Genomic DNA, 17515 nt, shown 5'->3' with positions numbered 1-17515 from the left:
GTTGGATTTCTGTAATGCACTCTACGTGGGGCTGCCCCTGAAGACAGTCCAGATACTTCAGATGGTGCAAAATAGAGCAGCCAGGTTGCTGACGGGGACTGGGCGTTATTCTCATATAACCCCAGTCCTCTGTCAGCTTCACTGGCTTCCCATTGAAGTCCGGGCCCAATTCAAGGTGCTGGTTATTACCTATAAAGCCCTTAATGGCTTGGGACCTGGATACCTGAAGGAACGCCTTCTTCCATATTTGCCCTCCCACCCCTTGAGATCAGCAGCAGAGGCTCTCCTCTGGGAACCTTCCGTGAAAGATATTAGGAGGGTGAGTACCCGGAGGAGGGCTTTCTCTGTGGTAGCGCCCCATCTATGGAATGCACTCCCCAGAGAGGTCCGCCTGGTGCCGTTGTTATTTGTTTTTCGGCGCCAGGTTAAGACCTTTTTATTCCAGCAATATTTTAATAAGGTTTAATATTGTCTTTTCTATGTTTTTAACTGCAGCCAGTGTGGGTCAGGAATTTATTTATGTTATATTTTATGTTGTAAGCCATCCTGAGGCTTTTCGCGACAGGACGGCATATAAATATTTTAAAGAAATAAATAAATTTTATCAGGGGTTCTTTCAAGTCATTGCTGCTTTCTGCCAGTAGTATTGGCATCATCTTCATCTTTTTAATTACTTCCTTCCATCCTAATCCACCTTTCCCTATAATATGTTTTGTGTACAGAGATAAAATAGATCCTTGTCTGACACTTTTGCCTATAGGGAACAACTCTTTTTCTATTCTGCCCTAACAGTAGCTTCTTGTCCATGGTACAGGTCAGGACATCAGGACAAAAAAGTGCTGAATCACACCCATTTCTTTCAGGGTCATACGCAGTTTCTCCTGAGCTACACAGTCAAAGGCTGTGCTGAGGTCTATAGAGCATAGACTGATTGTTTCCTGAAGTTATTTGGTGTCCTTCAATGGCCAGCATATATATGCAAGATGATCTTTTCAGAATTCAGGCATTCCTTGCTTCTTATAAGGTACTATTCTTTGTTGAAATACTTTAGGTATCACTTTGCTGGTGTGAGAGATTAATGTAGTGGTCTTATGTTTGTTGCACTCTTTTGCATCTCCTTTCTTGGGGATTGGAATATATATTGAATATTTCCAGTCTGTGGACTATTGTTTTATTCTTATTTATTTAATTAAAGCTTTAATATCCCACCCTTCACAGTGTCTCAGGGTGGTAATACAATAAAATAAATACATAAGATACAGCATCCAGATAATAATATATAAAATCAATCCTAAAACACTGCTAACATTTAAAATAATGGGAAAATAAAAAGATTTTGGCCTGACACAGAAATAAAAACAAGCATCAGCACCAGGTGCACCTCTCTGTGGATTTTTTAATTTCCCATATTTGTTGGCGTATTCTTATTAGGATTGGAACTGATTCATTTTCTCCAGCTTGGAATAGCTCTATTTGTATCCTATCTACTCTGGGTGTTTTATTCTTTGCAAATAAATACTTTCAAAATAGCTTTCTCTTTGTTTGCTAAAATCCCAGGCTTTTCTTCATATGATTCTTCTTTAAAGAAGTCTGTTGTCCTTTCACCTTTTCTGTATAATTTTTCTGTATATACTTTCCACCTTCTCTTCATTTTCTCCCGGTCAGATGGTGTGTTCCCTTGTCTGTCTTCTAGCATTCTTAATCTAGGTTTGAATTTTCCTTTGATTTCTTGGAAGAGGTCTCTTGCTTTTCTTCTTTTGCTGTTTCCTTCTATTTCTTTGCACTGGCCAGTGCAATAGTTCTTTTTGTCTCTATGTGATAGTCACTGAAAAGTTGCATTTAGGATTCTGACCCTATTTCTGTCATATGTTCTTTTGCTTTTCACTTGTCATTTGCAATTGTTAATGTTTCCCTTGTCATCAATATAGACGTTTTCTTTCTTGTATCTACAGGAATTGTATTTTGGCATTCTGCCCTAATAATGTCTCTGGTTTCAGTCCATGGTTTTTCTGGCTCATGATCAATTAAGTTGAGTAACTCAAGTCTGTTCTTTACGTGGACTTTAAATTCTTCAGGGAAATTGCTTAAGTTATACTTTGGCACTCTGTGATCTTTTTCAGCTTTACTCCGATCTTTGAAATTGGGAACTGATGGTCACTATCGCAGCCTGCTCTTGGTCTTATCTGCTTAGCAAAAATACAACTTCTCCACTTTGTGATTTCAATTACGTAACCTATTTGATTTTTTCTATCGGTCATCTGGTGATGTCCAAGTATGCAATATTTTTTTTAATTGTTTGAAGTGTGTGATTGCAATGAACAGGTTGTTGACTTCACAAAATTATTCAAGCCTTCTCCTGCTTCATTTCTGATTCCTAGGCCAAATTGCCCTGAACATTTCATTTTGTTCTGTTTCCTAGTTTTCAATTCCAGTCACCTAGGATTAGCAGCATGTCTTGTTTTTGTGTGTTAGCAATTTCCTCTTGAGCACCTTCATAACATTTTTTTCTATTTCTTCTTCACAAATAGAGTGTAGACTTGAATGATGGTTATGTTGATAGGTTTTCCTCTAATTCTGAGTGATACTGTCTGGTTAAATTTTGCATTATAGCTCTTTACTGCCTGTGCTACATCTTGCCTTAGTATTAGAGCCATTCTATTTCTTATGAGTTTATCATCTTTGGACTAAAACTTTGTGTTTGTCTGATTGGAAATGTCTGATTCTAGTCCACTTAGTTCACTCACACCAAGCACTGCATTGTTCATTCTTTCTATTTCTTGCTTTATGATTTCCAGGTTGCCTTGATTCATGCTACTTACGTTTCATGTCTCATTTACATGTGTAATACAGCATCAGACTTTCCTTTAACCTCTGTGCATGTTTGCTACCAGACAACTTTTCAAGTTTGTTTAGTAGCATCATTAGCCACAGCACTACTGGGATTTGCCCTTTGCTCTTCTCCAGTAGCTTGTAATGTGCCTTCCAACCTCATCTCATCTTCTGGCACTATTCTTTCTTTCATTTTTGATTGTTTCATCATAGGGTTCAGAAGCAGATTACCACATTCTCCTTCTGCATAGTATTAAGCAAAATTAGCTTGAGTGTTACTGCCATTGAAAAATCCTCCCCCAGTGTCGCCTTTAGCTATTGTTGCTGCCCAATAACTGCCTTTTAGAAGTTTCTCTACCCCCAGCTCATTACTGAAATTCATTCTCTTTTTGCTGATATGACCATTATGCCTGAGGAGCATGAATGCATCTTAGTCTGGTGTCTCAGCCTTGATAATTCCATCTTGGGTGACCCTCTAGGAAACTAGCCTAGTGAGACCATTCTGGCTTCCTGTTGGCATTGCTCTCCATAACAAACATTTAAATAGGGTTAGAGTTAAATAACACATCTCAGCAAATTTATATTTGGTATAGTGATTGATTCAGGATAATGAATTTGTTTGTTTCCAAGAGCTGTTTTTTTGTTTGTTTGCTTTTGATATTACCTCAGTTCTTCTTTCTCCTATTTACACTTTAATGTGTAAACTGGAACATGTCATTCTCATCCATGGTGTCTTGGAGTTCCAGATGAAATCTCATTCATTTCATGCAGCGGTAAGCAAAGATTGTGTGTTATTGTGTTTAAATCTGTGTATTTGGTAGCTTCATGAACTGGCCTCATAGGTGAAACATCAAATAAACTACTAGAGTTTAGAGTTCCTAGAATATGCTTGTGGCATCTTTAACAAAGTACAACTTTCTTGTATTGTCTCAGTGCAGTGTTCTTAGTACGCCATAGGACTACACGCCAGCGGTTTGCAATGAAGAAGATCAATAAGCAGAACCTCATTTTGAGGAACCAAATTCAGCAAGCCTTTGTGGAGAGAGACATCCTAACCTTTGCAGAAAATCCCTTTGTTGTCAGCATGTTCTGCTCCTTTGAAACAAAGCGGCACCTGTGTATGGTCATGGAATATGTGGAAGGTATTGTTTCCCTACCACAGCATTTACTTAGTTAGTATGACATCGTTGTTAGAGTACTGGACGGGATGCTGGAGAGCTAGGTTGTAGGCCCCACTCAGCCTACTCAACCTGACAAGGTTATTGTTGTAAGGATAAAATGAACCTATGTAAGCCACATTGGGTTCCTACAAAGAGGAAAAAAGTGGGATATAAACTATGTAGCAATAATGCTACTACCAGTAATTAATAGTTATACTCATCCTGCATATTGATCAAGATGGGCTTCCTTATAAAAAAAGTAGAAAGAAAACATTGTATATGCTGATTTACTATTTTTTATGCCTGCAGGTACTCTCCAATATTTTCTTAATCTAGGATTTGCCTTTTACATCCTTTTTCAACTAAAAGATTAATTAAATTGAGCCTGTTTATCATGGTTTATTGGCTAAATTTGATATAGAAGCTGCAAGTAGCAGTAACTGACTTTTACGTGGAAGGGACAAAAAGTTGGGGAATGTTCAGAGAAAATGAAATCTTACGATATGTTCCTGGAGTATGTTTGCTGTTAAAATAGCTGTGGATTTCCAAGAAAGCTAATGACTTATACTGATGTTCAGAGGAGTGATGCTTGGCAGATACTGGTTGTGCTTCCATGTCATGCTAAGCTACTCAGTGTGGGTTGTTCACAGATTAACCCATGGTACATTTGAAAGATGATTGGGCTTACTGTGTCTTATTCTTGCCTTTCTTTCCCCTTAGTCTTTCAGCTGTCTCCATGTTCCTCAAACTGTCTTTCTGTTTCCATACTGATCTATACCTGTTTTTATTAGGCACCATCTTAGGTTTTTTGTTTTTCTCAGAGCTTCAAAAATGTACAATTGAAATAGTATTTTTTGTTTTCCCCCTGAAATCTTTATGGTAATAGCGGTTGCCTTTTTCATGTGTACTCTTACATTCGTCCAGTTAAAAATATGGTGAACCAGTGATGGTGAGCCCACTGCCACTTGTGGATCAGGACAGGGGCTGTCAGTGGTAGTGGTGCAGGCAAGATTGAGAGGAATGGATTGCTAGCCTAACCCTGCAACCCAAAATGTAATTGTTCTCCTGAGCTTAGATGACACAAGAATCCATGGTGATACGATGCACAAGCTAGAGTTTGTCAGAGAGTCTTATTCCTAAAAATAAGCCAGCCTGTGAGAAGTTGTTTAAGTTCAGATGACAGAACAGCCCATCATATGGCTAAGTATCCACACAGGCTTATTGAAATGTGCTAATCCATTCAGTGTGCCTGTGGGGGTAGGAGGGGTATACTGTGAGCTTTAGGATGCAGTCCTATGCAACTTGAAAGAGAGAAAAGCCTGACAAATTCCATTCATCCCTCCTCAGCCCATTGTAGTGTAGTCATCATGGAGCTGTCCTTAACTACTATCCAGAAGCTTCAGAAAATAGAGCATATGGGTTCCCATCTCTTCACAGAGTGGCCAGTGATGATGAGAGTTGTGGTTCAGCATACTTGGAGAGCACTAGAATGGGAATGCTTAGGATAGATCAAGATCCTGATTGGCACAGTTCTCAAACCCAGTATCCCCCGATTTTGTGTTCTACCTCAGTCTACATGATGAATTAAACATTTCCTCATCTGTTTGCCCTTTGCATACTAAGTGAGGAAGGAAAGCTACAACAGGCATTATTATTTGTTGCCCCATAACTGTAGATCTCCCTACTCTTAGAGACTCTCTAAAGACTGAGCAGTTTTTTAGAACTGCACAATCTTTGTTATGTTTCATTCCAACTAGCTTTTTAAAAAGGTCATTATGTCATACCCAGTAAGCACAACTGTTGTGGTAATGCTGTGAAGCAATATCATTTTATATTGGACACTGATATTGCTGAGTAATGCAGATCATCCTCCTGTATTTTTACCACTATGTGTTATGTTAAGTATTACCATTTCAGTTTTTTAAAAAAATGTTTATATTGTGGGCAACATTGAGATACTGATTTGGTCCTTGACTAAGTAAGACTGCCCATTCTTTTTCAGCACTACTCTACTATTTTTCAACTCTTTTGCCCCTTTTTCAACTTTCCATACTTTCAGCAAGAAAAACTCAAGAGCTTCCCCAAAGTATAACCCCAGTATAAAGGAAGATATTAGAGAGCAATAGTGTATTAGAAAACTTCTGTTCTATATCCATTAATCTGAGAGTGAGACCCATTGAACTCAGTGGGATGTTTTTGAGTAGACATGTATAGGATTGAACTGTGTGTCAGGTTTGTCTGCTTTCTGATAATTAACACAAGTGTTTCACATCTTTTTCTGTTTTCATTGTGATCTAGGAGGAGATTGTGCAACTCTGTTGAAGAATATTGGAGCTTTGCCTGTTGATATGGCAAGGATGTATTTTGCAGAAACTGTGTTGGCGCTGGAATATCTCCACAATTATGGCATCGTCCACCGTGACCTGAAGCCCGACAAGTATGTCTTTAACTTGTCATGTCTGGACCTGTAGTTGCAGCTGTCCATGCTAAAATTAGTTACAGGAACAACATGTGCCATTTTCTCTCTCTGGCAAGGGCAATTTTTATTTTTAATGTTTGTTCTTATTTAGCTGTTCTTGACAGATGTTATATTGTGATTATCTCAGTAAAACTGGGATAAATTCAAAGTGAGAATCACATCGGATAGCGCAAAGTCTTAGAAAAAGCTTCCACTTGCACTAGGATTTTTTTTCTTAATCTCAACTGTCATGAGGGAGGATTTTCAGGAGGATTGCAGAACTCGGGAAAGGATGGGTCAACTTTTCTCACAAAATCACCAACCGCTCATGCTTAGAAACCAAGTATTCATTGGCAACAGTGGAAGCTTTGTTTCTTAAACCTAAGGGGTGTGGGAGAGGGGTTCTTTAAGATACCCAGGTCTCTGTCAGTAATCTTCACACACATGCACAGAAGCTGCTTTTCATCAAATTCCAGGATACTTGGAGCTTTAGTTTTTGTAAACATCTGCTTCATTGAAATATAGCGAGTGAAGACTAAACATTTATATAAATGTACATTTTAAATCTTGATGTATTAAAGTACCCACTGAAGCTTTTGTAGTTTTTTCACTGGGTTTTCTACAAGACCTAATATGTGAGACAGTAAAGTAATAACATGTCATCAACTGTTTTGGTACATAAGGCTATGGCATTGTCATTTATTTGAGTCTTCATAAATGGCACTGTTCTGTGTACCTTTTTACAGTCTTCTTATAACATCAATGGGTCACATCAAGCTGACTGACTTTGGCCTCTCTAAAATTGGCTTAATGAGTTTGACAACCAATCTGTACGAAGGACACATTGAAAAAGATGCCAGAGAATTCTTGGATAAGCAGGTAATGTGTAACTGCACTTTTGAAACCTCTGGTTTTTATCCAGCACTGCAATAATGGCACATTCCATTCTTTAAAGTGTGCATAGTGCATGTTGGTGACATAGACATCTTTGACCTAGGAATAGCATAAAAAATTTCAAGTTTATTTAAGGTTTCTGAAAATACAGCAACCAGAATTCAGTTCAATTTTGGACTAACAAGTTAAACTCATCCTAATCATGCATATGTTACTTCAGATATTTTTGGGAAACTTTGAGAATTCTAACGTGTATATAATTAATAATAAACCTGTGGCATTGTTGCACAACTTGGTGTTAATTAATCAGAAATATAGAAGGTATTTGTATTAACAGATACATTTTTTTGCGAAAGAGCTTCAGTTGTAAAAGTACAGAATTTTCTCTTCTAAGTTTGCAAAGCCTTTTTCAGAAAACTGGGACAATATGCATAACTCCTGATCACTGTTCTATGGAGTTTTATAGTACTGAATCTTTTATTTAGCATTTTTCCACTAGGAAGGCTAGTCTACATACCATGAACTATGTACAGTAACACTGCTTTTAATAAATGAGCTTTTACAACTTTTTCTACCCTTTTCTGTTCAGGTGTGTGGGACTCCAGAGTACATTGCACCAGAAGTGATCTTGCGTCAGGGTTATGGAAAACCTGTGGACTGGTGGGCGATGGGAGTAATCTTGTATGAATTTCTTGTTGGCTGCGTTCCTTTTTTTGGCGATACACCAGAAGAATTATTTGGGCAAGTTATTAGTGGTATGTATCCTACCTTTATAAGCAGATGTTACCTATATTTGGTAAATAGCTTCAAGACCACTTAGTTGACCAACACTCATATATTTGAAGACACATGGAATAAATATGCTCTGGCATTTTTTAAATTTAACTCTATTCATTATTTAGTTTTAGAAAGGTTCTATCCTATCCCATGGCTGGGAAGTATTTGGAAGGAAGTCCAGGGCAAACCCATTTGTTTCTCAGCCACAAAATGCACATCCATTTGCCCTTCTATTTAGTTACCAGCCATGAAATTTGTGTCTATTTCTCAGTCAAAATGATGCACAATATTTCCATTCAGTTTTTAAAAAAAGAATTTCAGGAATCACAACAATAAAAAAACCTATGAAGAGTGGTGGGGACTGTTAATCACTCCCATAACTAATGACACAGGGAAGTGACAATAAGAACTGTCAGTTCTACATTTGAATCACAGAGGATTTCATTGCCCAGGGAGAAATCTTTAACTGACAGCAACTGTGTTCAAATTATCTTCCGTGTACTTGCAGATTACAATTTAGATTACCAGCATCACTTAGCTTTTGAGAACTGAAACTTCTTTTTTGTGGTGTCTCTGTAACACATATATGGGCTTAGTGGCACTGGAGAGCCTGTTGTCTGGAAAGTTCTATAGTTAAGTGTTCGATTGGGTGAGAGGCCTCCCATTCCTCTTCCGGGAGAGCATGGCAGAGACTCCTGCCCATCACTTTAATTCCTTTTTGACTACCATCAAGCCTAGATTAGGAAGTGCTTCTCTCCTCGCTTGACTGCCGAGAATCCCTTTATTTCCTTTTTAACTTTTCTTCACTAATTCCATTCTCTTTCACAAATTGCTCACGCTTTTACCTTTAAAAATATATAAATACCTTCTACCCTCTTTGTAGTTCTATGCGTCCTGCATCTAGTTGCCTTTGCCTCTGTTCTTTCCTGCCTTCCCCATCTACCTCAGTGGCGTCCTTGGTAGCATTTAGGAGCTTCGTCCACAGTGACAGCAGATTCCTTAACTCTGACCGCCACTCCCTCTGCCTCTACTGCCTGGGTAGGTGACATGTTGAGGAGGCCTCTTCTCATTGCCAGATCTTCACAAAACAAACCCCGAGAAAGTGAGCTGACTGCCTGAAAGCTGAACTTTGGAAGAAAGCACCTCTGGTCACCCCATGTCTGCAGCTGCCTTCACCCAAAAAAAAAAAAAAAAAAAAAAAAAAAAGGCACCGCAAGAGCCCATGTCAACCCCCAATCCCGAGGATCTGCTTGGCCTTGCCCTCTGACCAGTTGTGATCCCTGACACCAAGGAAAGACCCAGCCCATGCCATGTGAGAAGATAGCTCCAGAGACAGCTCCACCAGATTTCCAAACTGACTGCTATCCCAGGTATCACCAGTGAGGTGTGAGCCAACACCACTGCCTTCTGAGATGGATGCCACCACTCTCAGAGAACAGCTTGATGCCAAGGCAATCCATCCATGCCTTGCTGGCATCGACACCATGATCAGCAACTGGGGGACACCAGGACAGATCCTGCTTTCCCCTCACTGAATGCAACAGATCCTCTGATTGGTCACCGTGCAACATTTCTGAGAGGACTCCAGAGTGTCATGTGAGAATGACCAGAGCTTTCGCTACCAGGATGACAACATGCCTTGGTACCGAGAATGTGGATACCAAGATGTTGACACCAAAGTGCTGACTTTGAGACAGCACCCTCAGCGCCAAGACAACACATTGATGCTGCATCACCACAAGACTTCATTGCCAGATCACCCTGAGGGCATGGTACTGAGTTGACACCAATCACTAGCACCTTCAACATTGAGGTCCCAGAGACTGAGGGCACCATCCGCCTTATCTGGCCCAGAGAGCTGCTCCTCAGATCCAGAGTTTATCGTGGCCCCATCCACCTCATCCACCGCACAGGCCACAGCAAAATGATTGGAGAGTATTTACAGAGTGTTGGGAAAGGATGTTCCATTTCTTTTCCAACACCCAAGACGAAACTTGGTAATAGTAGAGTCTGTGCAAGGGACAAGAGGAAGCACATGGTGCCAGTGGACCAAGAGGGCTACCTGGATGGCATGATGAGGTGAGTCTATGCAGTCTTGGCACTCAGTCTCTATCTAATGATGAGGCCACCATGACTCAGTTCCAGCTGTTCCTGTAGAACAAGATCAGTGTCACATATGAACACATGCCTGATGACTACAGGGACGTGGCCTGGGTGTTCCAGACAGATGCCTCCAAGCTCACCTGACTGCAAATCGCTGCAGCCAGACACCACATTGACTGTGACACCAAGACACCAATCAGCACCATGACCATCCGCTGACATGCCATCCACTCCATGGGATTCCTGCAAGAGATCCAACCCTGCACTGAGGATCTCTTTGACATGGCGGGCTTTTTCAGTGCACAGATGAGTACCTACAAAAAGCCAGGTTGACAGTACAGCACATGGGTTTCCAGCAGCAAGTGACCAGACCATGTTAGTGGTCTTGGGCCCCTTACCCCCAACAGCAGAGGAAGGCTTGCACCAAATACTTTTCTAGGATCCAGCCAGCCCCCGAGCACAAAAGGCATGATTGCACTGCCTGCTTTAGGCAATTATGAAAGCGTCCAGCGAGGGACAAATGCCACTGTTAATTGCTCCCACTGGCACCCCTCCCCCCTTCATCCAACTGCAGTACCTTTGATGGATGTCTTGCCCAGTTCCTTGCTCCATGGAAAGTGATAACTACACAGGAACTCATGGCTCCTATCCATCATGGAAAGAGGTTACCAGATTGAGTATGACACCCTCCCACCCCTTGGCACTATGCACCCTCCCACCCCTTGGCATGCTCCCATCTTCTGGTGCTGCTGTCAGAAGTTGATACTTTACTGTCCAAGGGGGCCACAGAGAGAATCCATCAACATCACCAGAGGCCGCTGTTCTTGATGCTTCATGGTACCAAAATGGGATGGGGTACTCAGACTGATTCTGGACTTCAAGAGACATCAATCTATCATACCAAGGAAGTTCTGGATGGTCACCTTGCAGAGCATCCTGGTCAATTTTCATGTCTGTTTCAGCTAACAAATTGAGCACAAAGAAGCATAGATAAGAGACAAGAAAATTGACGAGCCAGGCTTACATATAGGATAATTTGCACATAGTTGCTAGGGACCAATTGCTAAATTTTCAAGTGAAAAGCCAGTGAATGAGGGGAAGCAGCAAAAGAAGGTACACCAAAAAGGGGGAGGGGCAGTATCTTTCCCTTAGCAGTACAATCCTTTTTACTTTAAGTGTTGAACTGTCAGTTCTCAATGTCCTCTGCCTTTTCAGCACTTCCCAGATTTTCCAACTGCTTCAGAAAAGGAAAATACCAACTTCTTGCATTTTTGTGCTCCCTTTCAAAGCAGTTACTGCTGCAGGTATTACGGTTTCCTGATACAGTAGGGTTGTTGTTGTTGTTTGACAATAACAATAACAACTGCTACTCCAAAAATATGGACACAGTTGTGCAGTTGTCAAGAGATGAAAAAATAAAAACATAGCACATACCAACTGTTATTTTTTGAGGGTCTGGAGGGGAAAAATATGAAATGAACTTAACAAAAAAGGAGAGCAATTGGAAAGGGAGATAAAAGGTTCTGCCTTGAAGGTTGTTGGAGGACTGGCTGGAGAATCAAGGCAAAAGAAGAAGATCAACAGGTGCACCATTGGCTGTTTGGTGAACACCCACACTGCATAGCTTACTCACATGTTGGCTTAGCATGTTGTGTGAATGTGGCTACTGTGTATCTTAAGATCATTTTAAAAAGGAACCTGTAGCCTTACACAATTCTGTGTTTTAATCTTTTCATCAGAGCTTATTTTGCCACTTATAGTTTGGTCACAACTTATGTACTGTATGCGCTACTACATGTTATAGATTTTGCTGTATGCCAACTTTCATTCAAGAACATGAGGCAACTACAACTTCTTCGTCGTGGCCTCTGTGCATCACACATAAGGGTTCTGCACCTGCACAGTGCCTTTGGCCAGAAGATTAACAGCTAACACTTTTTGGCGGGAACTCTGCTCCCCCTCCCCCCTAGCATTATATAAGGAGCGGACTGTCCGCCATTTTCCAGTCTTTGCGACCGCCGTTCGTTGTGCCTCGTGCCGCTTCGCTCTCGCTAGGATTATTACTTCTTGCTCGTTCGAAAACCTCTCCTTTTTCCTACCAAGTTTGTATCCCTTGTTCTTGTTGTTAGTACTTCACTTATATTTCTTCTTAACTTTGCACCATTTTTTCCTCTTTACCGTTCCTATAAACAAAAAACAACCAAAAATACTACTTTCCTGCTTTACTGTCCCCTTTTTTTCTTCTTTCTATGATGGCGCAACGGGCGGCGTTCTGCAAGTGCGGAAAATGCGGCTCCAAAATGCCTGCTGCGGACCCGCATGATCTGTGCCTCCTTTGTTTGGGGGAAGGGCACAGAACCGATAAGTGCGGCCATTGTTTGGCCTTCTCTAAACAGGCGAGGGAGAACAGGGAGAACCGCCTCCGCAAACTCTTATGGGACCAGGCTCTCCTCCAATCGGACAGGCTGGTGGCTAAGCCTTCCACTGTTGTGGCCCCACCCGAAGGCCGTCCAACTTCGGCTGACCTGCCACAACGCCCGGCCTCTTCCTCCATTGCTCCGCCCTCACGCCCTTCTGAAGAAGGCGCTCATACCATGGCCGACCAGTCTGTTTTCCTGCCGAGGAAACAAAAGGAAAAAAGAAAGCACAGCGACTCAGATAAATATCCTGTGCATAAGAAGGCCAAGAAAGATAAGACGGGCAAGCCGGTTAAGAAGCCGAAGAATCCCGAGCAGGCAAAACACCGCCACTCGGGCTCGGCCTCTTCCTCGATTCCAATCCCTGCTTCGGAACTGACCCCCTCGGTCCCGACCATCCAGGCAGCTATGAGGGTTACCCCACCAGGCCCACCGCGCCGACCGACAGCCGAACTCATTCTGGATTCAAGTCGTGGTTCCATCTCTGATGGGGAAATACGAGATTCTCCACCTAGAGCTCGATTACCAACTCTGATGCCTCCAATCCTGATGGATACCGAGATCACTATCTCCCCTCCGAGAAGCCGTAGGAGCCGTTCCTTGGATGCGAGGTCTGATGATTGGTACCACTCCAGGTACTCCTCCGCTCCGAGACGGGAAGAGTACCACTCTGTAGCCTATTATCAGACCTCCAGGGGACAATATTCGCCACCAGCACCTCGGGAACATTTCCATTCAACACCCAGAGACGCCCCGAGGGCCCCATCTAAAGAAAGTGGCAGATCAGAGTCACCAGGAGATTCTTCCTCCAGTGTACCACCCCCCTACTGGATGGAATCCGATGAGTCTGAGGATGAATCTACCTCGCCGGATGCAGCAGTTGCTTCTCAGGGCCCGGGGTCGCCCGAGGAACCATATATATCGTTTAACGATCTGATGGCCAGACTAGTGAGATTGCTCGATATAGAAGCCCAACAGCCGGGACCGAGCACCGATCATTTTTATGATGTGGTCAGGGGCGAACGATCCACATCTATTGCCTTGCCGTTTATTACAACCTTACGGCAGGCAATGACCCAGCCATGGGACCTCCCAGCTCACCCACAACCGACTTCTCGTAAATACGAGTCCATGTATCGGGTGCGGGTAGAGGACATCCCGTTTCTTCTCCATCACCCCAAGCCGAATTCAGTTGTTGTAGAATCCTTGCAGGGTCGGGAAGCCCGTGGACACACCTCGCCTCGTGACAAAGAGAGCAGAAAGGTTGATTCCCTCGCCCGCCAGGTATACGCAGCTTTGGGCCTTGGTTTACAAAGTTCTAATTATGAGGCAACCTTGGCGCGTTACCAATATTTCCTTATGCAACGCCTGGACGCTATCATCGATAACCTCCCAGGAAACCAGGGCAAACTTGCTAAGACTTTTGTTAAGGAAGCTATGCAAGTGGCGGTGCAACAGCTTTCCACTGCGAGGCACCACATGGACTCTGATTCTAGGTCGCTGGTTGGTGCCATTTCCCTCCGCAGACACGCCTGGTTGTGTAATTGCAATTTTTCGGACGAGATGAAGCAGAGAATTGAGGAGATGCCGTTCGACGGTTCCAGTCTCTTCCATGCGAGGACAGATAGCAAATTGAAGAAAATCCATGAATCAAGGATGACGGCCCATCGTATGAAATTGCAATCTCTACCCCGACGTAAGTGGTCATGGTCACGTCCACAGTACCATCAACAATTTCCGCCTCAGCAACAGCAACCACATCAACGTCGGCAGCGTCATGGGCACCAACCACCCCAGCGCTTCCAACAGGGCCACCGCCGCTGCTTTGATACGGACAGGCGACAGCGCTGATGCAACGAGCGAACCTCTCCTCTCATTCCAATTCTACCCTCCCCCCTCTCATTTGGGGATCGACTGAAGAGTCGGCTCTCCATTTGGGAGTCCATCACATCTGATGGGTGGGTGTTATCTATCATTCAGCACGGATATGGAATCAAATTCGACGTTGTGCCATCACCGAATCCTATCCGCTATACTCCGACTTCCCTGGTACTGTTAGACAAGATTCACCAACTCCTTGCTAAAGGAGCTATTCGTCGCCTGTCGTTATCGGAGGGATTCCATGGGTTCTATTCCAAATACTTTACGGTCCCGAAATGAGATGGGGGTCTCAGACCAATATTGGACTTGAGAGCTCTCAATAGATTCATAACACCAAAGAAGTTTTGGATGACCACACTTCAAAGTATTCTCCTGTTGCTGGGAAGAGGGGATTGGTTCGCCTCATTGGATCTGAAGGATGCCTGTTTTCATATTTCAATACATCCAAGTTATAGGTGTTTCCTTCGTTTTGCAGTGGACTCTGAAATCTACGAATTCAATGTGCTACCGTTTGGATTAGCCACTGCACCACGGGTTTTTACGAAGTGTATGGCTCCTGTCTGTGCACACCTTCGATTACGTGGAATTCGGATATACCCGTACCTTGATGATTGGTTGCTGGTCTCCGACACAGAAGCAGGACTTTCGTCTGCTGTTGAGTTTACATGTGCTCTATTGCACGATCTCGGACTCTGTATTAATCAACAGAAATCTTCCCTTCTCCCTATGCAGGTGATCAACTTTATCGGAGCCCTGCTGGATTCGACCTTGGCAAGAGCCTTCCTTCCTTGGGACAGATGGCATACGATTGCTCAGTGCATCACTCGGATTCGACAAGCAAGAACCATCCCCACCCGGTCTATTCAGAGCCTGTTGGGACACATGTCTGCTTCCATCGCTGTGGTTCTGCATGCCAAACTCAGGCTACGTCCCCTTTGACTGTTCTTCAACGGAATGTTTCAACCACAGACAGATCCACCTACCAAATGGATTCGACTCCCGGCTTCCGTTCTTCAGTCCCTGTTATGGTGGATAGACCCAGCCAATCTGACTGTAGGCGTTCCGTTTCGACCCCGGTACCCTACAGTAACCCTTGGCACCGATGCGTCCCTGCTGGGATGGGGAGCAATTTGCTCCGATCTACATACCCAGGGGATATGGAGTCACCGGGATTGCAGGAAATATATCAATTTTCTCGAACTTCTTGCCGTTTTCAAAGCCGTGCAATCATTCAAGGATGTGCTTCTACACCAGGTCGTCCAGGTGACCTCAGACAACATGGCGACGTTCTTTTATTTGAACAAACAAAGGGGAACCCAATCCCTGAAACTAGCCTGCCTGGCCATGCAGATTTGGGACTGGTGCATACCGAGAGGTATCACTCTTCTAGCAGTTCACCTTGTGGGCACAGAAAATACAGACGCGGATCTCTTGAGCAGACTTACGTTGTGGTCACACAAATGGGAGCTAGACCATCGGGTTCGCGACATGCTGTTTCACTGATGGGGCCAGCCAGACATCGACCTGTTTGCCACACAACGGAACAGGGCATGCACAGCCTATTGTTCCAGAGTGGGGATGGGTCAGGACTCACTCGGGGACGCTTTCATGATCCCCTGGACAAATATGACTTTTTATACTTTTCCTCCGATCCCACTCATCATGAGAGTGTTGGTAAAGATCATTCATGAAGGGGCCACAGGGCTACTGATCACCCCCTGGTGGCCATGCCAGCCATGGTTCTCAACTCTCCTTCACGTCTCCCAAGAAGAATTTCTCCAACTCCCTCTTCTTCCTTATCTCGTTACCCAGAGAGAGGGCACGATCCGCCACCCAGACTTGCTGTCGCTGAAACTGACTGCATGGAGGATACGATGACCAGCTGCAATACATCGGTATCGACACCACCAACCGTCCCGGCCATTCCTGCTCAGCAGAGTCTACACCCAGACCTACAGTATATTCTCGAATCTGCGCTAAGACCATCTATAGGAAGTCGTACGCGGCAAAATGGCAGAGATTCTCTAACTTTGCCAATTTACACTAGTTTCCGGCCCCCTTGGCTTCTGTTTCACAGATACTTCAGTTTCTCTTTGAATTGCATCAGTCTGGACTCAAACCTTTGTTCATAAAAGTTTATACAGCAGCGATTTCACATTACCGGGGAACTATACATGGTCTCTCCATTTTTGCTCAACCTCTGATTAAAAGATTTTTGAGAGGATTGAGTAATCTGCATCCAACTGTAAGACCTCTAATGCCCACCTGGAGTCTTTTGGTGGTTTTACAAGCGCCGACTTGATCACCTTTCGAACCCAAGGCGACGATTGATCTGTGCCTTGCTTCATGGAAGACTGCCTTCTTTGTTGCAGTGACTTCAACCCGTAGATCCTCTGAACTCTGCGCCCTTTGGGTAGACCCCCCTTTTCTAAATTTTCATAAAGAAAAAGTGGTTCTTCGGCTGGATCCGTCTTTCCTTCTGAAAGTCGCTACTTCATTTCACATGCAACAGGAGATTGTTTTACCGGCATTCTTTCCGACCCCTTTGAATCCGATAGAGCGATCTCTACATATGCTGGACGTTCGTCGTTGCTTAGCCTTTTATAGGTCCAGGACTGAGTCTGTTCGGCATTCCAATAGACTTTTTGTGAAATATTCGAAACATGACCGAGGCTGTCCAGTTACTTCACAACATCTTTCGAAATGGATAGTAAATACAATTGTCCTGTCTTATCAGTTAGCTAAGTTGGACTTGCCATCTACTCCAAGAGGTCATTCTACAAGAGCTGTTGCTGCTTCTTCGGCCTTTGCATCAGGGGTCCCAATAGAAGATGTGTGCAGGTCGGCCATTTGGGCTACCCCGTGTACCTTTGCCAGAAATTATAGACTCGATGTCCGTGCCAGGCAGGATTACTCTTTTGGCAGAGCTGTCCTTTCTTCTGCCCTTCGCTGATGACACCTCCCTCCTCCATTTGGGGTAAGCTTGTTATTCTACC

The 17515-nt window shown here is 43.4% G+C and overlaps 1 protein-coding gene across 14 annotated transcripts in view; it reads left to right on the top strand.

The window, feature by feature from the left end:
* MAST2 (microtubule associated serine/threonine kinase 2) overlaps positions 1–17515 on the top strand; it is a 202114-nt gene that overhangs the window by 153276 nt on the left and 31323 nt on the right. For all 14 annotated transcript variants that reach the window (XM_044441608.1, XM_044441574.1, XM_044441584.1 and 11 more), the window contains 4 exons: positions 3763–3971; positions 6288–6426; positions 7194–7326; positions 7931–8096. In XM_044441608.1, coding sequence (XP_044297543.1) covers positions 3763–3971; positions 6288–6426; positions 7194–7326; positions 7931–8096 — 647 coding nt within the window. The remainder of the gene's footprint in view (positions 1–3762; positions 3972–6287; positions 6427–7193; positions 7327–7930; positions 8097–17515) is intronic.

Source organism: Varanus komodoensis, unplaced genomic scaffold, assembly GCF_004798865.1.
Source record: "Varanus komodoensis strain SLA01 unplaced genomic scaffold, ASM479886v1 scaffold1, whole genome shotgun sequence".
NCBI lineage: Eukaryota > Metazoa > Chordata > Lepidosauria > Squamata > Varanidae > Varanus > Varanus komodoensis.
The sequence above is the reverse complement of the archived record's forward strand: the minus strand, read 5'-3'. Positions and strand labels throughout refer to the sequence as shown.